The sequence below is a fragment of the Lathamus discolor genome, chromosome 15 (assembly GCF_037157495.1).
Source record: "Lathamus discolor isolate bLatDis1 chromosome 15, bLatDis1.hap1, whole genome shotgun sequence".
Taxonomy (NCBI): domain Eukaryota; kingdom Metazoa; phylum Chordata; class Aves; order Psittaciformes; family Psittacidae; genus Lathamus; species Lathamus discolor.
In genome coordinates, this window is record NC_088898.1 from 9,110,274 (window position 1) to 9,132,188 (window position 21,915).

At 59.3% G+C, this 21,915-nt stretch overlaps 1 protein-coding gene across 2 annotated transcripts; it reads right to left on the reverse strand.

The window, feature by feature from the left end:
• Positions 1-6: 6 nt before the first annotated feature.
• On the reverse strand, positions 7-19,911 carry LOC136022494 (syntaxin-binding protein 1). Of its 2 annotated transcripts, XM_065695883.1 has the most exons (20): positions 19,804-19,911; positions 11,291-11,340; positions 11,030-11,111; positions 10,360-10,436; positions 10,097-10,175; positions 9,903-10,006; positions 8,664-8,812; positions 8,194-8,278; positions 7,885-8,015; positions 7,276-7,383; positions 7,133-7,193; positions 6,636-6,701; positions 6,414-6,494; positions 6,169-6,307; positions 5,848-5,957; positions 5,584-5,685; positions 4,622-4,707; positions 3,632-3,786; positions 2,621-2,744; positions 1,461-1,550 (listed from the first exon to the last, which is right to left on the reverse strand). In XM_065695883.1, exons 1-19 carry the CDS (start codon positions 19,838-19,840, stop codon positions 2,635-2,637), a joined length of 1,812 nt encoding a protein of 603 aa, XP_065551955.1. In that variant the 5' UTR covers positions 19,841-19,911; the 3' UTR covers positions 1,461-1,550; positions 2,621-2,634. The 2 variants fall into 2 exon arrangements, with proteins under 2 accessions (XP_065551956.1, XP_065551955.1); XM_065695884.1 differs by lacking the exon at positions 2,621-2,744 and having other exon boundaries at positions 7-1,550.
• Positions 19,912-21,915: the final 2,004 nt, after the last annotated feature.

A 21,915-nucleotide genomic window follows, 5' to 3' on the forward strand; every position in this document is an offset into this window, starting at 1 on the left:
GGCAAGTTGCACTAGGGATGGAGATCGCTTTTATTGAGTCACTCGAGTGCTTTAGTACAGAAGAACAGATATACAGAGATGATACATGTTTGTGCTTCAACACTTTCCAACATTTAGATTCCAGTAATTCCAAGGTAAACAAGGTCCAAGACAGACTAGATTAATTCTTTTTTTTTTTTTTTTAAGTTTTCCTTTTTGATAAATTATTTTTTATATAAATAACTGTTAACAGAAAAAATAATAATAATAATAATGTCCAACATACAAGATCCTGAAGCATTTGCATTGCTAAAACCAAGGAACTCAAACAGGGCGGGAGGACCAAGGAGGAACCAACAAAGATCAGTGCAATGATACAGCCTTTGCCCTAAAAATATATATTTAACTTTATGGGCAAGGAATAGATGGGGAAGGAAAGGATTTGGGGGGGGGGGAACCACCAACGAGGCAAGAAAGAGAGATTTAAGGGAAGGAAAAGGGGGGTCACAGCCTTCAAGAACAAAACGATGGACCCCAAAATATTGCAGTGCACCTAACGGCAGGGGAAAGGGGGGGGGGGGGGCAATAAAAACCAACTAAAAACCCGAGGTTTGGGTAAATCACTATACACCAAGCTTGTAAGAACATCACAGACACAGTCATTAATATACACAGAGTCTGGGGGGGGGCCTCGGGGTGACGGCACGCTCGGGGATGCTTCACCACGGGATGACACAAGGAGCCGGGCACGGGAGCGCCGACTTCCATGGGGATGGATGGAGAGGGAGATATATATGTAAAACCCCAGGGGTTCTGTCATATATATCTCTCTCTTTCTATATATATATAGAGAGGGACCCAGAGAAGGGGGGGCTGCAGCAGGGCAGAGGAGCGGCCATACAAGCAAACAGGCCCCATCTCCAGGTTTTGACCATTTTGGTCCCTTTTCACATGGGAATTGCCACAGCGTGAAGCATCTCGGGCGCAGCCTGATTACCCCCCCCGCCCTCCGGGCCAGATGGCGCGCACATCTGGCAGGAGCACCCACCACCCCGTAACAGGAAGGGACAGGCAGAGCAGAGCCCAGCCTTGCGCAGAGGCTGGAGCCATGGGGGGGGTGTTCACCCATTATCCATCCGCATGGAACCACATTCCCTGGAGGAGCGTTGGGAAAAAGGCCAGCAATGGGCTGATGGGGCACTCGGTGACGAGCTCCTGGGTGCTCCCAATAGCTGCGGCTACAAACAGAGAGAGAATTTGTGTTCTTTTCCTCTTTTCAACGCAACACATCGGGTTTAATGTGTTCCTTTTTGGCTGTTGTCCCCTCCCTGTGGATAAAATGAGATTGGGAAAGCGCTGGGAGGGGAATGGGGGGAATCAACACAAGAACAAGATCGAAAGCCGGGCCGGGGCCGGGGCTGGGTGCTGCTTGCACCCAGGGGGAAGGTTGGATTCGGCATCGAGTGGTGGCGGCGGCAGCGCTTCCTTTTAACTGCTGCTTTCCTCCTCTGTCTTATTGAGCTTCTTCAGCGTGTCCAGCAGTTTCTGTGGGGTGAGGATGTGCGTGGACCCTGCGGGGTAGAAGAAACGGAGCGGGAGCATCAGTGATGGCTTTGGGATGCTCCAGTGACGCCCTGGTTCATGTCCGCGCTGTGCCCGGTCCCGTGTCCCCCCCCGCCCAAAGCGAGGCCTTACCTGGTGGCCACAGCCCCGCACGCCAGTGGAAATGCTTGCGAGGAAATGTATGTCTTGGGAGGGGTGTAATGGGAAAGGAATGGGAAAGGAGACGTGGAAGAGGTGCACGGAGCAGGGTGGATGAGGCAGGGGCCGGGGGTGACTGTGAAGCAGGGTTATGGTCAGTGGAGATGCTCCTGGACACTTTGGGGATGCCAAAAAGCCACAAGGGATGAGGGCAGGCAGCACGTACGGATCTTCTCCAGCCCCCAGGCTCTTCCCCTGCCTGCACAGAGCATCCTTGCGTCAACGGGGTGGCTGGGAAGGGAATGGGTGGGAGAGGAGGAGGTAAAGGGCTCTTGCCTTCTGCTGCCCTTGCAGCCTGCCTGGATCCGTGCACATGGCTCATGGGAATACCATGACGGGCCCCACCGGCAGCCTTGGAAAAGGGACCACAAGAGCAAACCTCAACTTTCCCATCAGGATTCCAGCCCCATCAAACCCCGGAGCTGGGACCGGGGGCGTCATGGCAGCACTCAGTTGTTGCTGGAAGGTATGAGGGGGGCCTGGAGCCAGGACAAGCACTGGGCTCTGCCCTGGGAACTGAACCTCCAGCCCCATTGCTGGATGTGGGATGTGGGCAGCATCCCGGGATGCTCCGTCCCCTGCCTGACCCTGCGATGCTGCTGCTAGACCCTGACCCACCACCCCCAGCCCCTCCAGCCCTGGCAAAGGGAGAGCTCATGGCATGAAGGAGCCGGCCAGGACCGGCCAAGAGACATGGCAGAGGGATGATGGAGCGGCGCTGGATGCTTTTCCACCCGGTAGGAGGAACTTGCAAGCATTTTCCTATCGGAGAACCGAACAAATGAACCCCCCCAGTAATAATAATTAAAGAAAGGAGGAAGAATCAAAGAAAACCCTTCGGGGAGGAAGAGTTTCTTTTTCATCAGTAAGCTGCCTTTACTTGGTTTCTTTGGCTCACTCCATTGCTGGAGCCTGATCCTCAAATGATACCCTAGTGGAGTCCCTGAAGTCGGGGTGCCTCAGGTCCATGAGAAATTTGGTGGGAGTGAGAATGTGAGTAGAACCTGCAGGAGAACAGAGCGGGGCTGACGGCTGCGCCCGGGTCCCCCCACACCCTGCGCTGGCGTGAGGAGAGGAAGGACGCGGCTGCCACCCGGAGCATCGCAGGCGCATGCAGGGGATGGTCCCCAGAGAGAGGTGGGATGTGATGGGCAGCGGTGCTGGGTCCCGGGGGCTGTGGGAGGTGATGGAGAGGGGGCTGCTGCTCCCAAGGGAACACAAGGAGCGGGATGAGATGCCGGCAAGAGGCTCTACACCTCTGAGACGGTGAGGGGCTCCTGCCCTACAAGATGTGTATCCAGCCGTGCTGCCCTGGCGGAATTTTAAGGGATCTAAAGCTTCTTGCTAACATCTGGCAGGAATTCCACCGTGTCCTCCACGCCTGACCCACGGCTCCTCCAGGAGCTGAACACACATCCTGTCACACACGTGTTGCAATGTGTGCAATGGGAAAACGCATATCCTGATGCACTGCACATGCAGCGTGTGTGCAACCCAAAAATGCATCTCCTGTTGCCCACAAAGTACCCATCACGGTCACTGTGTGCAGTTGCACGCCTCTATTGCATGGTTCCTCCCCGTAACAACCCCACTGCCAATGGTGCAATGGGGGTGACAGGAGCAATTCAAGCTGCAAAACTCCCTTCCCATTCACCCAGCTCCGCTTGACCAAAACCAGCCGGGGAGAGGAGAACTGGGAGCCAAGGCAGGGATGGGTGAGGGACATGTGCTGTCCCTGGGGAGGAGCGGCAGAGGGGCGACACCGGGCGGCAGGAGGAACCCTTTCCGCAGCATTCCAGCTCCCACAGCGCTGTGGAGGCAGGAACAGGCGGGATGGAGGAGGTGGGATGAGCAGCCAGCGCGGCGGGCGCGGGGACAGGGCCCCACTCACCTATTAGCACTTCCCACTTGCCGCTGGCTTGTGTCACCTCGTAGGCGCAGCGCATCTCGTTCATGCTCACACCGCCCAGGATGAAGATGATGAGGCGCGGACCACTCCGGTACTCGCCAGGGGCCTTGTTCTTGTGCCAGTGGCCATAACGGGCACTAAAGAGAGGAAGAGGAAGGTGAAGGATGTGCATAAAGCATCACAGAGCCCCAGGACCCCTCCGTGTGCTGGGCTGCACCCCCAGAGCATGAGCAGCAGCTCCAGGAGGGGATCCTGCCCCTCTGCTGTGCTCTGGGGAGACCCCCCCTGCAGCCCTGATCCAGCTCTGGGGCAGCAGCACAGGAGGGACGTGGAGCTGTTGGAGTGAGGGCAGAGGAGGCCATGGGGATGCTGCGAGGGCTGGAGCAGCTCTGCTCTGGAGCCAGGCTGAGAGAGCTGGGCTGGGGCAGCCTGGAGAAGAGAAGGCTCCTGAAGGGGAGACCTGAGAGCAGCTCCAGTGCCTAAAGGGGCTGCAGGAAACCTGGAGAGGGGCTTGGGACAAGGGCCTGTAGGGACAGGCCAAGGGGAATGGCTTGAACCTGCCTGAGGGGAGACTGAGCTGAGCTCTTAGGCAGAAGCTCTTCCCTGTGAGGGTGCTGAGGCGCTGGCACAGGGTGCCCAGAGAAGCTGTGGCTGCCCCATCCCTGGCAGTGCTCAAGGCCAGGTTGGACACAGGGGCTTGGAGCAAGCTGCTCCAGTGGAAGGGGTCCCTGCCCGTGGCAGGGGTTGGAGCTGGAGGAGCTTTAAGGTCCCTTCCAACACAAACCAGTCTGATTCCATGGTTATCTCCCAAGCTGCTGTTAGAGCAAATCCAGCCACGGGTGCTGCACAGAGGGAAACTGAGGCACAGGATGCCTGAATGACCACAGAGCAGCTCACAGATGCACAGATGAGGGCAGGATGCTGTCAGTGATGCAGGGATCTGTGTCTGGGAGCAGGGGGTTCGGTACCCACCTGACAGCAGTGGTGCTGAAGGAAGCGGAGGAGCGGGTGGAGATGTACGGGTAGTGCTTGGTGTCCAGCTTGTCATCGATGGCATCCTGTGGGCAGAGAGATGCGGTCAGCGAGGGGCAGGCACAAACCCAAGAAGACCTCCATAGGGCTGCACCCAACAGGATTGGCCCATTTAGGTCAGGATTCATTTGCATATATTTGCATAGGCTGAATTAATGGGACAATTCGCTTGTGTTCCTGTCATAGGGCGCACTTAGGGCGAGAAGGGTGGTGTGATGCTGTGGGGCAGCACAGGCTGCAGCACAGGGAAGGATTCCCCCCAGAGTAAGGGCCCTGCTCCTGCTTTCCTCAGTGGTGATTATGGAGCTGGTGAGACGCTGCTGCCTTCTGCAGTCCCCTCTGGTCCTGGAGATGAGGTTTAGGGGTTCCCTGGGCAAGAAGCCACCCCCAAAGGGCTTCCAGGTGAGCTTTTATGGGCTTGTGGGAATGCTGGCTGCATGGCCGGCCCCTTCCCCAAATGCGGCTCCAGGGTCTGTGCCTGAGCAAGTGGGATCTGTCCGTGCTGGGGAACAGTTCTGGTGCCTGGGGTCCCCTGGCCAGGTCCAGGGCAGCTCCTGATGGTGCCATGCCTGTCCCCCGGCTTGGCTGGGACACCCCTGTGAAAAGGCCACCCCACCGTGCCCATCGTGGCACGCAAGCAGCAAACAGGGCATGGAGCAGGGTGCCCAGAGAAGCTGTGGCTGCCCCATCCCTGGCAGTGCTCAAGGCCAGGTTGGACACAGGGGCTTGGAGCAAGCTGCTCCAGTGGAAGGGGTCCCTGCCCATGGCAGGGGTTGGAGCTGGGTGAGCTTTAAGTTCCCTTCCAACCCAAACCAGGCTGATTCCATGGAGGTCATGGTCCTCTGCAGCCCCTTCCCAGGCAGTGCTGATGCTCCCACTCCATCCCTGTCCTTGCTGCTCACCTCCATGATGTCCTTGATGACCGGGGTCCATCGGGAGAGCTGGTAGGTCTGCTCGCTGATCCGCTCCTTCCGCTCCGGCTTGCTCCGGCGGCGCAGGGTGGACTGGGCAGAGGGAGAGCACAGACACCCTGAGACTGGTGCGGGACCTCACAGGGGCGCAGGGGGTATCCCATAGGACAGGCACATCCCAAAGCACGCCGGGTGCCGCGCATCGTCCTCCCGAGGCGCAAGGAGGACCACGGGCAGTGGGAGGCGGACACTCACGTCTGTGATGATGGGCACCCCGAGGTGGGCCATGTTGGTGATGATCTCGCTGTCCTCAGCGGGGATCTGAGCGTGCTGGATCAGCTTGTTCAGGTTCTCCTCAGTGATACCTGGAAATGAAACAGGGAGATGGTGTCCTCCTGAGAAATGCCTCCCCACGACGGACACGGCCCCTCCATTGCCACCCCAGGACAGTGGCTGGGGATATGGGGCCTCTCCCTCCAGCATAAGCCATGTAATGGGGGACAGAAGCTTTTCCATGTGGCTCATGCTGGCTGAACCCTGAGCTGTTTGCCACCACTGCCCTTGTGTCCTCCTCACCATTCTTCAGGAAGATGTAGAGCAAGATGATGCGGATCTTGTCATAAGTGCTGACATTCCCATCCAGCAGGATGGGGACAATGGCCCTCATGGGGTCCTTGATCTTCTCTCCTTCAGCATCGGTACCCATGGCCAGGTCCTGCAGATAACACACATCATCCCTCAACCCATGGCTCAGTGCTGAGCTGTGGGGCAGGAGCTGCCAGCTCCAGTTGTTCCCCCTGGGGATGTGGAGCTGGTGGTACCTGTTCGACTCGGCACAGCTTGTCCACCGTGCCCTGGTAGTGTTTCATGCAGTCCTCAGCCAGGTGAAGGTGGGTTGAGTACTGGGGAGACACGAGTGCTGCGGTTACCACCAGCAAAGGGTCCCTGTGCCACCACCCCAAGCCCCTGCCTATGGCCAGGGACCCGCGGAGAGCCTGCTCCATAGACGGGCTCTCTGCATGGACATCCCACCCTCCTCCTACCTTGCTGAGCTCCTTCTGGTACTGCGGCATCTTCTTCAGCATCTGCGACAGGTCTCTCATGGTGGTCTGCAAGGGAAGGAGCCACAGTCACCCACCCTGGGGGACCAGGAGCACGGAGGGGGTGACCTGGCATTGGCAGCTCTGCAAACTGCAGTGATGGGGGGAGAAACCCCCTGAGGACCCTCCTCTGCCCCCCCAAGGGTGCTTGGTTGAGGCTGAGATGATGCTTCCAGCTTCTGGCCACTTTTACATCCTGTTTTCACCAAGGCCCCCTCACTGCCACCAGCTCAGGGAACCAGAGGCACCCACACGGCCCCATACCAGGGGCAAAGTGATCCGAAGTCATCCCCTTTCTCCAAGCCCAGGGTGTGGGTCCAGCACCCCAGAGCCATCTCCCCCCATCAGGAGAACTGAGCACCCTTTGCAGAGGTCGCCATCGGGTGTCCCCCAGGAGACCCCCATGTGCCTGTCCCCAGCTTGGCGGATGCAGTCATCACCTTATCGCCTGTGTTCATCCTCTTGCTGGAAGAAAACTCCTTCAGGGACCGGGTCACCTCCCTGGGGAGAGGAGAACAGCGCTGTCAGGGAGCAGGGACACCAACAGGGGTGTGTGGCAATGCCAGCAAGCAGGGACACTCACTGGGACACCTCGGCGATGTGCTTATGGCGCAGGGTGACCCACAGGTCGTCATCCTCATCCAGGAGAACCTCCTTAATCCGGGCTTCCCCAATGCCACTGGTCTCGTACCTGGGAAGAGGACAGGGAGCATCACACTGGGGCCTGTAGGGACGTGATGTCCCCTTGGAGCCTGGGTTCGAAGGAGGTGGGGGACCAGCTGTGGCTGCCCCATCCCTGCAGTGTTCAAGGCCAGGTTGGACACAGGGGCTTGGAGCAAGCTGCTCCAGTGGAAGGGGTCCCTGCCCGTGGCAGGGGTTGGAGCTGGATGGGCTTTAAGGCCCCTTCCAACTCAAACCATTCCATGGGTTCTTCTTGGCTCTGCCAGAAGCGGGGTGAAGTTGCTTCAACTCAGTTTCACATCTCCCCTTCACCTGCTAAATGTTGGGAAGAAGCCATGGGTTGAAGGCAAGAAAAGCCCCTTTGCATCACTGCTGCCCATCATCCCCTGCCACGCTGCAGGCAGGAATGGCTTTTCTCAACCAATGGCTTGTGATGGATGGAGGGATGAGCATCCTGCTCATGCCCTGGGTGGGACCATGGGGACCCTGCGGCCAGCAGCACTGCACTCACTTGTAGACATCGTTCTCGATGGGCAGCAGGTCGTAGCTCATGGCCTGGAAAGTCAGTTCATGGAGCACCGGGGACGCAGGGTCAAAGCCACGGTCCAGGATGAGAAGCTGGGAACGAGCCTTGTCTGGACCCTGCAAATGGGGACAACCATCAGCAGTGGGGCCAGGGGCTGCTCCAGCCCCAAGGCAGTTGGGGGATGCCGGGGACACTTTGAGGTCCCCACTTGGGGTCTGTGACTGCGACTGAGAGCTCCAGTGGGACTTTAGGAGTGAAGCATCACCCGAGCATCCTCCCCTCATCCCTGCTCACCTCACCCATGGTGGGGTCATCAGCTTTGTAAGCATCCAGCTTGTCCTGGATGAGCTGTGCCAGCATGGCGTTGTCCTTGTAATCCCTGCGGGAAGCGGAGGGAGAGGTCAGCTCCCCGGGGCAGTGGCATGGGATGGGGAGGAGCTGCTGGTTTCCCTTTGCTCATGGGAGAGGAGGCACCTCAGCAAGTTTTGTTGCCTATTCCCACCTCCCCTTCGAGTGCTTCACTTGGATTTCAGGATCCCAACCCATCTCCCAGAGCATCCTTAAGCCTGTGGCACTTTTACACTGAGCACTGCATCCACCCCCAGCTCCTCCATCCCCACACTGTCCTCGGCCACATCCATGTCCAATGCTCAGCACGGCCCCAGCTCAGCTGTGCTGGGCATGAGGATGGGTCCCCATGTCCCCGTGTCCATAGGGGGTGCAGGGGTGCTGGGGTGCTGGGGTTCAGTGGGTGCTGTCCTTACCCCCGGTACCGCACGGCCGGGTACTCCTTCAGCGTGGCGCAGAGCGTGGCGATCTGCTCCGCCAGGCGCTCCAGGATCGGGTTCTTCATCTGCGCCTTGTGTGGGCTGTAGAAGCTCTGGAAGGAGTCAGCTGAATCCAGGGAGTAAACCTGGAGGAGCAGCGGGAGCGGGCTCAGAGGCGGGGGGGCAGCCCCGGTGGGTTTGGGGACTGGATTTAACCCCAGCTGAGCTCAGTGATGCTTGCAGCATCCTTTGGGCTTTCTGCTGCCAGCTCTGGACCCCGGTGTCTTCCCCAGCTCCGTGGCACGGTCCTTACCCCCACGCAGGGTGAGCAGAGGAGGCAGTCCCGCAGCAATCGTTTGCCCCAAGCAGGGACAGAGACCTGGGGACACGCTGCTCCCCTGGTGAAGACCAGAAGCCAGTTTGGCTGCGTGTGGAGATCACAGAGCCACAGAACCAACGGGGTTGGAGAAGCCCTTTAAGCCCATCCAGTCCAACGGTCCCCAGCACTGCCAAGGCCACCACTGCCCCATGGCACTGAGGCCTCGTCTCCACGCTGTGTGAACACTTGCAGGGCCGGTGCCTGCAGCCCTGCCCTGGGCAGCCTGTTCCAATGCCTGAGCACCCTCTGGGGCAGGAATTGTTCCTCAGCTCCATCTGAACCTGCCCTGGGGCAGCTTGAGGCCGGTTCCTCTTGTCCCATCCCTTGTTCCTTGGGAGCAGAGCCCAGCCCCTCCTGGCTCCATCCTCCTGTCAGGCACTTGCAGGGAGCCATCAGGTCCCCCCTGAGCCTTCTCTTCTCCATCTGAACCCCCCAGGTCCCTCAGCCATTCCCCATCACACTTGAGCTCCAGGCCCTGCACCAGCTCCGGTGCCCTTCTCTGTCCCCGCTCCAGCACCTCAATGCCTCTCTTGCAGTGAGGGGCCCAGAACTGGACAGGCCAAGAGCTCATCTTCCACCCGTTGCCCCCCCCCCAAAACACTGAAGGGTTAATGGCACCAGCAGGTCCGGCACCATCTGTCCCTGTGGTCCCCCTCATCGCATCCATTCACCCAGGCGCGCTGGCTCCCTGCTAAATCCCCAACAGCGGATCAGCCCCGACAAGTAATCAAAGGAGAGAGGGAGGAAGGGCTGAGCAGGGGCTGAGGAGCCAGCCTGGGGTGTGGGGCTGTGACACAGACCCTGAGGGGCTGGAGAAGGAGCCTGAGCATCCCCTGGCTGCCCCATCCCGGCCTCACCTGGGACTCGGAAGGGAGGAAGGCAATGTTGATCTCCGTCAGGGTCTTGATGACCTTGGCAGCACGGGACTTCACCAGCTCATTGAAGAGGGCATCGGGGCAAGCTGTGAGGGGAGGGAGAGGAGGAGCTCAGCATCCCTGCATCCCTGCGTGCCTTTAGTGCCAGGGACCTTCCCTCCCCTCCGGGTACTCACAGTCAGTGAAGAAGACATGGGCAGCTCTGTACTTGGAGGTGGGGGGATCCTTGAAGTCGTTGATGAGGGAGTGGATGGACTGCAAGAGAGAAGGCACCGGCTGGGCTGGGCACGGGGGTGGCACCAGCATCCTTCCTCCCGGCATGAGGCATGCTCCAGGCCTCTGCTCCACTGCACCATTGGCCTCTCTGGAGCCAAGATGCTCCCTATGGGCCCAGCATGGGCATCCCTCTGCCTCCCCCAGCCCCACGCTGTGTATTCACCTTCTCGGAGGGGGTGATGAGGTACACGGCCTCCAGGCTGGGCAGCGGCTCCCGGCGCTTGTTGATGTCTTCCACAACTGGAGAGGGGGAAAACAAGGACCATGACAGGGATGGGCAAGGGCAGGAGCTGTTGGGACATCCCACCGGCCCTGCCAAACCCCTCGCCACTGCCCACCAGGGAATCCCAACCCATGGGGCTGTGTGGAGGTACTGGTAAGCAGTGGATTTGTCTGTGTGCTCCCATCCTGCTGTTGCTTTGGGTTATTCTCACATCCCGCTACTGGAGGGGACTGTCCGGGGTAGGTGATGCTTCGGTGGTACCCAGGCTGGGGCAAAACCTCCCTGTGCACAGCCTAGGGTGCTCTGCTGCTTTCTGAGTGCTGCAGGGAGCTCTTCAGAGGGCTGACATAAGATAACACCTTGTCTCCTCCTCAGACTGAGGTACCACCAGGGAATGAGGTGTCTGGGCTCCTCCAGCCCCAGCAGGTAAGGAGGGAGGCTGTGAACAGGACACCAGGACAGCGGTCCATGAGCAACGGGAGGTAGCGCATCCCCATCCCAGGCACGGATGGACTGGCTTGTGCCAGCCTGGAGGTATCTCTGCAGACCCAAGAGGGAGGTTTTGCCATTCCCACAGTGAGGTTTGCTGGGCCAGGGGCTGGTTACTCACTTGTTATGCCCTCGGTCATGATGTCGGTCATCTTGCAGCAGGAGGAGAGCATCCGCATGCTGAGCTGGTCCACCACCAGCACCTGCAGAGAGGGCTGTGAGCTGGGGCACAGGGGGCAGCCACAAGCTCCCCTTTCCCATCCCTTCCCTATCTTTGTCCCATTCCTTCCTCATCCCTTCCCCATCCTTGGGGGCTCCCTGCCTGCATCTACCCCCTGCTTCCTCCTTCTCTCCTCTCCCCCTTGCAGGCGTTGATGCTCACCTTCCATTCTCCCTTCTTCTTCACTTTCCGGATCACATCGTGCATAATCTCTGCAAGGAAAGGAGCACAGGGCAGGGTGAGCACCCCAAGCCCCCCCTGTAGCACCCCAGGGCCTGCTGACAGCAGCATGGGAGGCACTGAACCCCCAACGCATGGTGAGCCCCACTGCCCAGCACCTTTCCTAGGGATGTGGCAGGAGATGGGGATGGGTTTGGGGTACCCAGGGAGGGCTGGTCACCCCCAGCCCTGTTTCTATGTCATGTTTGGCACTAACAGCAGAGCCCACAGCAAGTGGGGAGCAATGGGATCACTGTGGGGGGGTCCCACTCCCCAGTGTCTCAGCCCTAATCTGAAGCACCAGGAAAACAACAAGGGCTTAAGAGCTCCTTTTAGAAACAAGACTCAAGCGGCCTCAGCCTGGTCCTTGTAATCCCCCAAATCCCATTTCACCTCCCGCGCTGGCCGGGTTTATGCAACCAACAGGGACAGCAGCAGCCGGGGGTCCCCCCGCACCCCTCGGCCCTGTGGCCACCCTGCACCCATACACCATGGGGTGCCGGTGGGGCTGCTCCCTGCGGGGTGCAGGTTAAGGCCATGTGAGGAGTGGGGTGCAGTGGGTGTCACTTGGGGGGCTGGACTGAGGGATAGGGGGTTTCAAGCCTTGCTAGGATCAGTATTTGCCCTCCTGCCAGACACGTGCGCTGACAAACATCTGCACTGCAGGGTCCCTGAAGGTCCCTTTTGCACCCTGGTGTATGGAGCATCACCCCTCGCATAGCAGGGATGTGCTGGGAACTGCCCCGCTGATCCTAAGGGAGAATCTGCATCCGTGTCCTCCCCATGGTGCTTCTCCCTGGCTTTCTGCCCTGGGGGGCTTTGCTCTGAGCCTCTGCTTCCAGGACCAGGGATTGAAATGCCCAGTTAAAACCCAGCTAAGGAATGTTTCTATGCTATTAAACACATGTGATATGTGCAGCCCACTATTGAGGTGCCACTGCCTTGGGTCCCCCAGTAAAGCTCCTTTTGGGTTTATAAAGTGTCTGCCCCCTTCTTCCAGTCTCTTTGGGGGGGAACAAGCAAGCGGCTGCGTGATTCTGAGTTACCCCCAGGGATAAACCATGACACAAAGCTTTTGGAGGCAGTCGCTGCACATCATCTCCTTCCCAGTGACGTCTGCCTATGGGATGCTCCAGAAGGATGCTGGCCATCAACCTGGAGTCCTGCCTGCCCTTGGTCACATCCTTTAGCCTTTCCATCGTAAAGGGGCTGCATGGCCAGGGAAAGGGGATGGAGCTGGGCACAGCCGGGGTGGGAAAAGCTGCTGCCTGCACCCATATGTGCTGCTCATCTAAATCCAGGTCATCCACACAGCAAAAACGTGGAACGGGAATTGTTCTCCCCACAGGCAGAAGCCTGGCCCCATCCTGCGCTCTGGTCCTTCGCTGGTGCAGGAGCACGGTCGGGAAGCAGCGATGCCAGCCAGAGCATCCCTCCTCTTCCTTCCATTACTCACATTTGGCTCCTTCCCCGGAGCAAGGCTCCAGGAATAACAGAGCTGTTTACAACGCAGCTCCCGCCCTCCATCCCATCCCAACAACCTCAGCTGCAAACTATGTGGAGTGAAGCACAGGGGCCATGGTGGTGCCCCATTGCTGGTGACCAGGGTCGGGGTCTGGCTGTCAGAAGACTTCCTGCCCCTGCGATGGCTTTGCTCTAGGGCTGGGAGGGGAAGGAAAGAAGGAAGGAGGTTGGGAAAGAGCATCCTGGGGCCCACTGGTGCAAAGGCTCCATTGCTGAAGCACGGAGGGGACAGCCCCAGAGGTGGCATGGAAAGGGTGGAATGTGGGAATTCTGGGGTGCAAAGGAGATGGAGGAGGGTGCAGCCTATCCCTGGGGCTGTTCTGGCTCATGCGGCTGCTGGCACTGGAGCTGGGGATGGGATGCTGGGCAGGATGTGAGCACTGCTCACATCATGGGGAGGAGTGCGGAGGTACCCAGGCATCTCCGAACAAGGACCCTGCATCTGCTGCTGGGTGGGAGATGAGCACATGGGGATGGATGAGGCACCAAGGGCTTGGCCAAGGCCATATGTGAGAAGATACCAGACCTGCCCTTGAGCAGGGCAGTTCCTAAGCAGCATCTCTGGCACAAGCGCATCCAGCCAGGAGAAAGGATGCCAGCACGTACTGTGCTGTTGATGTCTTGATGCTATCAAGGATGAGCGATGCCAGGGAAAGCATCCTTAAGTCAATTCTTTATGGCCCCTTCCAACCCTAACCATTCTATGATCCAGTTCCACACTCAAGAGAAGTTACAGGATCAGCAAGAGACTGTTCCATTCCCTGAGGTCCTCAAGTCAAGCCTGGCCACCTCTTGTGCACCATCAGCCTGGCACCAGGACAGTGGTCCATGAGCAACGCGAGGTAGCGCATCTCCATCCCAAGTGGGATGCTCTTGTGTTCCCACATTAGCAGATCAGATGTTGCCATCAATTTCCCCAGGTGATCTGGCCAGTCAGGGCTCTTGGACTCTAGCATCAGTTGGTGATGCTCACAGCCAAGCTCTTCATCTTCACCAGGGAAAAACTGCATATGTGCATCTCATCCAGTGCCTTCAACACTTGGCTTGTCTGGACCTACCACACTGCATCCGATTCCTTCAGGCTGGAATGACTTTAGTTCCAGTATCTACCAAGAACAGACAATACTAACGGCCCTGGACTTATCCTCCAATGCAGAGACAACATCAGAGCCTATGGACAAAGGAAGCACATCCCATCTGCCAATGGAGGACCGCGACACATGGCATGGAAATGACCCACTGCATCATTTCCAAGCAGGGCCAGAAGCTGGTGACACGGTGGCCTAGTAGGACCTGAGCCTATACATCAAGAGGCTTAGCCCATGGTATTTATAGCAAGCTGGCTGGGCAACAGCAGCCAGCCTCATGTCTCCAACTGGTTGTGGGGGAAGAGGAACCAACCCTGCCATTGTCTGTGCCCACACAAAGCCTGTGCTGAGATGGACTCATCTGGGATGCCGCAAGCCCGTTATCCTGCTTCAGAAAGAGCCTGGAACCCAGGGAGCAGCCCTGACCTCCACCAGTGGTGGAAGCAGTGGAACCACATCCACCAGGAGCACCATGATGGGTGAGGGATGCTGCAGGCAGGGACCACAGGAACCCAGAGTGAGGTTTGCTCAAGACCCACTTCTCCTCTGAAGCTGTCACACTGCATCTCCAAGAGGAACATGTTTGGTTTGGGTTGACTCGGCAACTGCTTTTTGTTGGTTCATTAACTAATTGCTTAAGACAGTGTGAATGTTGCATAGACATAACCACGACTGATTTAGTGGAGCACAGATCTACCTCTGAGCACCCTCAGCAGGGATCGCAAGGTGCCAGCGCTCCATCCTTAAGCAGTCCCCAGGAAAACAGGCTCCATGGAGCAGAGGATGGCAGGAAGGCCATCAACCCCACTGAGGACGTACAGGATAACTTCGCCTACAGGAGGCAAAGCCTGGCTGGTGTCCTTCAGTGCAGGTAAGAGCCACCCCAGGGGTGATTTGAGTCCGGAGAACACTGTGTCCATAACCCAAGGCTCAAATGTCTCCCCTGCAGCACTCGGTGTCCTCAACACCTTGCTGGAGGACACGTTCCTCACGTGGGAACCTGACAATGATGCAGCCCAGGGGCCATCCAGCTCCGGTAAGTCCGGAACTGCCCAGGCTCAGCTTCACCCTTCCCTCCCCAGCCCTGGATGAGGCGATCTTCGCTATTTTCACCCACATTCCTCCTTTTCCTATTTGCGCTTGTGAAGGATGCACCAAAGCCATGGGAAACCTGCAGAGCCCAGAGAGGAGGACAACAGGGACCCGGGGGTCTTGAACTCAGCAACACAGCCAGAGGGGAGGAAGGGAAAGGAAACGCACCATCACTGCCATGAATGGCTCTCGCCGCCTGCACTGGAGAACTGCGGTGACACTCACAAGGGTCTCCCTGTGGGATCACTCCTGGCACTGATTCCTCAGGTGTGCACAAGGATGTGGGAGCTGAGCAGGTCTGAGTCGAATCAATGGGGCACAGAGCACGTCAGGTCCCTTCTGAAGGCATCACCCTTCAGGAACGCCTGTCCTCTTCCACCGGGTGATTCCATCCCCGGCAGAGATGCTGTACCTGATGCTTTGTGCCAAGAGGAGCTGCAGCAGGACAGCACACACGGGGTGTCAGTGTCCTGGAGGCGAGGTAACCCCCTCCCAGGGGTAAGTCACCTTTTCCTATGTGTGTGTCCATGACTTTCTGAGCTGGTTCTTCTCTGCCTTGAACCAAGAGGGTCCAGCTGAGGTGTGGCAAGGTACTGATGATCTTTGCTGCTCCCTTAGGGACACAACTGATGCGCTCCATCAGTGACCCTACAGCACATGTGTCAACACGTGTGTGTACACGTTCATATGGGAAACACGGAAGCCCCCACGTTAATGCACCTCCGGCTCCATCTATTTTTGCACTCTCCAAAGCACAAGAGCCAAGTCCCTTCCCGCACCGTGAGTTGGTGGACGCAGCATCTGTTTCTCAGCATGCAACCAAAAGCCATGTGACAATGATTCTCTTTTTAACCGTGTTGGTTTTGTGGGAAGAGGGAAGGAATCTCTCCTGGGATGCTTTTCCTCAGAGGTGCAGGGGAATCAGACTCTTCCCTCTTCTTTTTAGAGGGAAAGAGTCCAAGCTCCTTTCAACCTTCTTGCACAGGCAGACACCGGTGGGTGGATGTGATGCCAAAGTGAGGTTTGTCATTCCTGGTACCCTTCCATGGTCATGCGTGGGCAAGTATCCCTCAGCCCTCCTTCCTTCCCTGCCCTTGGGACTCCCCGGAGCTGGGCACTGGGAAGCTGGGCTGTCCAGGAAGAGATGGCTTCAGCTTCAGGGTCTGCTCCCACCCATAGGGGACAGGGCACAGAGACCACCATGTGCAGGCAGGAGGTTGCAATGTGCAGGCAGGCGGATGCAAAGTGCAGGCAGGAGGATGCAATGTGCAGGCAGGAGGATGCAATGTGCAGGCAGGAGGATGCAATGTGCATCCCTGCAATGATCCCACCAGGAGCAGCCAGCCCTGTGCCCTGTGCTGCCTCCTCCCCGTTGCCAGACCTGGCTCCGGGGCAACACACAAGCCTTGAGCTGGGCATGGAACATCTTCCATGGGCAGCATCTGTGCCCTTGGCACAGGGGTGGTGGGAGCTATGGGGTGCCCCATACATCCTGGGGGAGTGACACACCAGCAGCTGGGAGCGGGTCCCCATGGCCCCTGCCTGTGCCTCATCTCTGTCCCCGGAGGTGCAGCACCTCATGTGCAGCTCAGAAGGAGCCTGCATCCGCAAGTCATCACGTCCCAGTGTGGACCCTCGAGAGGTTCAGATGGGGACACTGGGTGGCACCATGCGGCTGTTACATGGGTGCTGCGGGCCCATCAGACCTCACCCAGGCAGGATTTAACCATGGGGCTCCTCGGTGGGGCTCTGGCAGGCAGCACTCCAGCACAGGAGGCTGTAGAGCAAGGATGCTCCGTAGGAAGATCAGCTCCTGTCCTGGGGGAAAGGTGCTTTCCTGCTGTCTCCAGAAGGGAGCAGGGTTCTCCCTTATCCCAGGGCTGCTCTGCTTCTCCCATCTGTCCATGACAGCATCGTGAGCAAAAGGGAGAAGCCCTTAGGGAGGTTTCTCTCCTCTTGCAGGGGTGCTGGGGGTTCAGATCCATTGTGGGCATCACTCCAGCTGCGTGTCTTGCACCAGCCCATGGCGGTGGCAGGCACTGTGCAGGTGTCACCCCTGCAGCAGGCCCGGCTTGGTGATGGTTCAGTGAAGTAAAACCCAGCCGCCTCCTCCTCCTCCTCTCCACTGCAGGGTGCTGCAGGAGAGCAGGGACCAGCCTGGGCAGGGGAAGCTCAGGGCAAGGAGGTGCAAGGAGGCCCTGGGGCAAGAGAGGATGGGGAATGTGAATGCAATGGGGGTTAGAGGAAGATGTGGGGATGGGGGGGCTCAGAACAGGGATCAGCTCCATGCTTGGGTGAGGTTTTGCAAACCAGAACCAGAGCAAAGGGGCTGGTTCTCCAGTGGGGTTCTGGGGGGCTGGCTGCAGAGGGAGCAGAGGCACAACAGGAGGACGTGGTCCTTGGGCATCGCACTCAGCTCTGACCCCGGCTGAAGGAAAGCGAGTCCTGAAGGGATGCAGCCATCCCTGGTGGCTGCTGCGGGGAGGCGCAGGGACACCCCCAGCCCACAGCTCTATGGGGGGGGACAATCTGGTTCTGCCCATCTCCTGCAACACTCACCCACCTCATCCCCCTTCCCACCTCTCCAGGGGCCTCCAAACCCTGCCGTGGCACCAGCTGGTCAGAGGAATAATCCGGGTCTGGAGGGAAGCCAGGGCAGAATGCAGTGACGGAGGGGGGGGCCTGGCAGAGCGAGCCATGGCAACGCGGCAGCATCCATCCAGCTTTCCCTCCCTCCTTCCATGGGGGAGATACCCTGCCCCGGGGGTCAGCCCCGGCCTTGGACCTCTTGCTCCTTAGGAGCATCATCTGCAGGAAAACCTTTGGGAATCCCCTTAGAGCTTGGTGCAGTGGGGGAGAGCCGTGTGCCATCCGCATTGGTGCCCAGTGGGGGAGGTCCTGGTACCCTGCTCCTGACGCCAGCTGAAAACAGCACCTCAAGGCAGGAACGGACCCACCAAGGCCAGGAGCTTCCCATAGGAGCCCGAGGAGGGATGGGAGGGCTGCAGCCCGCAGGGTGCTCCTCAAGGGCCCCGTCCCTCACTCCTCTGCAGCATTTTGCCTGCACATCCCTGCTCCCTCCTTCCCAACACCCCCGCTTCCCTGATGCCCAGCTCCCGGTTATCGTTTCCAGTCTGGAATGAGATGTTTCGGGGAAGCACAGAGCAGTTTGTTACCCTGACGGGGAGGACGGAGGCAGATTTCCATGTGTGTGTGTTGCTCTCCCCCAGCCTAATTCAGCGCAGAGACAATGAATGGAGTAAGGGACGCGCAGGGGAGCTGGTCCCTGTCCCCTCTTTCAGGAGGGCACTGGGAGAACCGGATGGCGCCTGGGAGCGGGTGCAGGGCTACTGTCATTGTCCCCCACCCAGGAGGCGAGGGGACCCCTCCAAAAGCAAGCCCAGAAAGGAGCCAACCTCCCCCCTCCCCAAAGCTCATCCTGCAGCAGAGAAACAACCATTCCCTCGCCTTTTCCCTTTGGTTTTCCAGCCGGATGGGCTCAAACCCCCAATGCAGCACCCCAGGGTGACGATGATGAGGAGGGAACGGCTCAGCCCCCCCATCCCTGGGGCAGGGTGATGCCTAGGAACAAAGCAGGGCCATCCATCCAGGGGGATCCCCCCCCCCCCTTCCCATCACATCACCACCCACCCGATCACACCACCAGCCCCGGCTGCACCATCCGCATCCCCACCGCGGGGATGTCACCCACAGCCACACACATAAAACAACCCCCCCCCCAAAAAACCCCGATTACACCCCAAATACCGCCCCCCCCCCATCCCAAAAACACAGGAATCCGGGCCCGGATGCCACGGAAATAAATCCCGCAGGAGGAGCGGGGAGGGACGAGAGCGGCTTTTCATGGCTGCGGGGAGCACGGGGGAAGTTTCACCGGTTCCTGCCCTTTCTCCTCTCGATTTCAGCCCAATTTACATATAAATAAATACGGGGGGGTCGCTTTAATTTGCCCTTTGGAAGGGACCCCCCCCATTCCCCTCCTGCTTCCAGCCTGGAGCGTTTTGGAAACCCCCCCTCTCCTTCCCCCCCCCCCAATGGAGACGTTGCAAACACCGGCTGCAGGAAGGAAGCGATCGCGGGGCCCGGAACCGCCGCAGGACCGGGACCCGGGGGGCAATGCCCGTGGGATACGGGGATTTAGGGAGTTAAGGGGGGGGGGGGGGCGCATCCCGCCCCCGGGAACAAGGAAGCGGAGCCGCGGCCGGGAAAACACCGATATCCATAAGGAAAACCGGTGAAAGCGGGTTCGCTGCGGACAAAGCGAGAGGCCTGAACCAACGGCCCCCCCCCGGCCCTGCTCAGACCCCCCCAGAGAGGGGGGCGAGCGGCTTTGCCCCATGATGCCATCGCCCCTCGGCCTTTGGGAGCTGGGGGGGGGCAGATTCAAGCGCCTTTCGCTTCCCTCTTCCTCCACCCTTCGTTTCCCCCCCCCCTTGTCCCCTCCCCTCAGCACTGCAGAAAAAAACCCAAACCCCCCCAAAATGAATAAAAACGGGGGGGGGGGGGCAGCAAGCCCCGATCGCACCGGGCCCCCCTGTCCCCACGTCCTGCCGCCTGCCCCATGGGGGTGTCCCCTGTGTGCCCCCCCCCCAGGCGCTGATGCCCTCCCGCAGGTTCACCTCGCGCACCCGCAGCATCCCCCCGCCCGTGCTAAAAGGGAGCGGGGGTTTCCTGAACCCCGTTATTGTGACCCCCCCCCCCCCCCCGCCGCGGGCCGGACGCGGATCTTACTTTCTCCCACCACTGCCTTGAGTCCGATGGGGGCCATGGCTCCGGGGGGGGGTCCGCAGCGGCTGGGGCTGGGTGATGGATGCGGGGGGGGGGGGTACCCGCACGCACCGGAGCCGGGCGAGGCTGCGGGTGGCTGCGGCGGGAGGGGGGGGGAAGAGCGAGGAGAAGGGGGGGGGGGGGAGATCGCGGGGAAGGGGCGGGGCTTAGCTGGCCGCGCGCGCTGGGGGGCGGGACCTGCGTCACTTGGCCCCGCCCCTCCGTCGCCGCAGCGGAGAGCCCCCTGGCGCCGGCACAGCGAACAGCAACGGGAACCGGGGAAGGGGGGAACGGGAGCGCGTGGCTGGAGGTGGGGGGGCGTGCCCGGGTGTGTGAGCCACGGGGTCATGGGATGGCTTGGGCCGAAGGGACCCCAAAGCTCCTCCAGCCCCAACCCCTGCCACGGGCAGGGACCCCTTCCACTGGAGCAGCTTGCTCCAAGCCCCTGTGTCCAACCTGGCCTTGAGCACTGCCAGGGATGGGGCAGCCACAGCTTCTCTGGGCACCCTGTGCCAGCGCCTCAGCACCCTCACAGGGAAGAGCTTCTGCCTAAGAGCTCAGCTCAGTCTCCCCTCGGGCAGGTTCAAGCCATTCCCCTTGGCCTGTCCCTACAGGCCCTTGTCCCAAGCCCCTCTCCAGGTTCCCTGCAGCCCCTTTAGGCACTGGAGCTGCTCTCAGGTCTCCCCTTCAGGAGCCTTCTCTTCTCCAGGCTGCCCCAGCCCAGCTCTCTCAGCCTGGCTCCAGAGCAGAGCTGCTCCAGCCCTCGCAGCAGCTCCGCGGCCTCCTCTAGACCCTATATTTATATCTATATCTATATATCTGTGTCTATACTTACATATCTATACCTATGTATCGATACCTATATACCTACATCTATATCCATATACATAATCTATATTAATTTTCAATATGTATGTGTATGTCTGTGTGTGCCCATACAGACCTGTTCACCCCATCACTTAGAAGTGAAGCAGGACTGGGTGAGCGCGGGGCCACAGGACAGCAAAGGCGAGTCCGGGGGGACAGGCCCAGGACGAGGCCCCGTGCTCCATCCCAGCCGCGCGCATTCCCGGCAGCCCTGCGCTGTGCAGACGTGTGTCTGGATCCTTTGCTGTAAAACCTGTTCTCTCCAATGCTTCCTTTCAGCTCAGCTGGAGTGGAGTTTGTCAGAGCCCTGGACTCGGTGCCAAGCGCAGGCTATAAATACAGCAGCTATTTAAGAGCGAGGCATTTATTTGGCTTTCCCAGCGCCCCGTCAGTCTTCCTGCGAGGATGAGCATCGCTTGTGTGGGGCAAGGATACGGCACATGTAGGGAGCAGGGGCCGTCTGCTGGGGGTCCCATGATGGGGGTCCCTCCCTCAGGGATGCTCAGCCCGGGCACATGGTGGGGATGTGGTTGCTGCTCCCCTCGCTCCATCATGTTCTGGGTTGGGGCAAGGGATGTGAAGTGGGGTCTGGTGGGTGGGAGCTCTGCAGGGAGCAGCACTGGTGGTGTGGGATTTAACCCTGCCTAAGTGACGGAGGGAGCTGGGACGGGAGACAAGGATGGGTCTCAGGGACCGGTTTCCCGACAGACATGTTTGAGGATGTTTGTGGCACTGCGAGGGCGATGGAGGAGACACTTGAGCCCTGGGGCCACATCCTGACCCCTCCTTGCTGATCCTCTCCTAAGGCACCCGGTCGGAATGTGTCCCAAGGGAAGGTGGCTGCAGGGCCACCCATTGCTTTCATCCCCAAGAGCGGGGTTAACGATCCCCAAGTGCTCCTGCTGGAGGCAGTGAGGGTGATGATTGCTCGGGGTGCAAGCAGGGCCCAGGCTTTGTGCTTTGGGTTTTCCCAGCTGTTCCCATTGCTCAGACATAGGCTTCACTTCCTTTCCCCAGTGCAAATGCCACAGCAGTGCCAGCAGGGACCCAGCACCAGGCCTTGCGTGATGCGATGCTCCATCCCTGCCCTGGGTCTGGAAGTGGGGCAGAACCCACAGGTCCGAAGCCCACACTTCATAGTAAGAGGCAGAGCCAGGGCTGCATCCTGGCCTGATCCATGCCAGGAATAACCCCCAGAGGCCAAAAGGG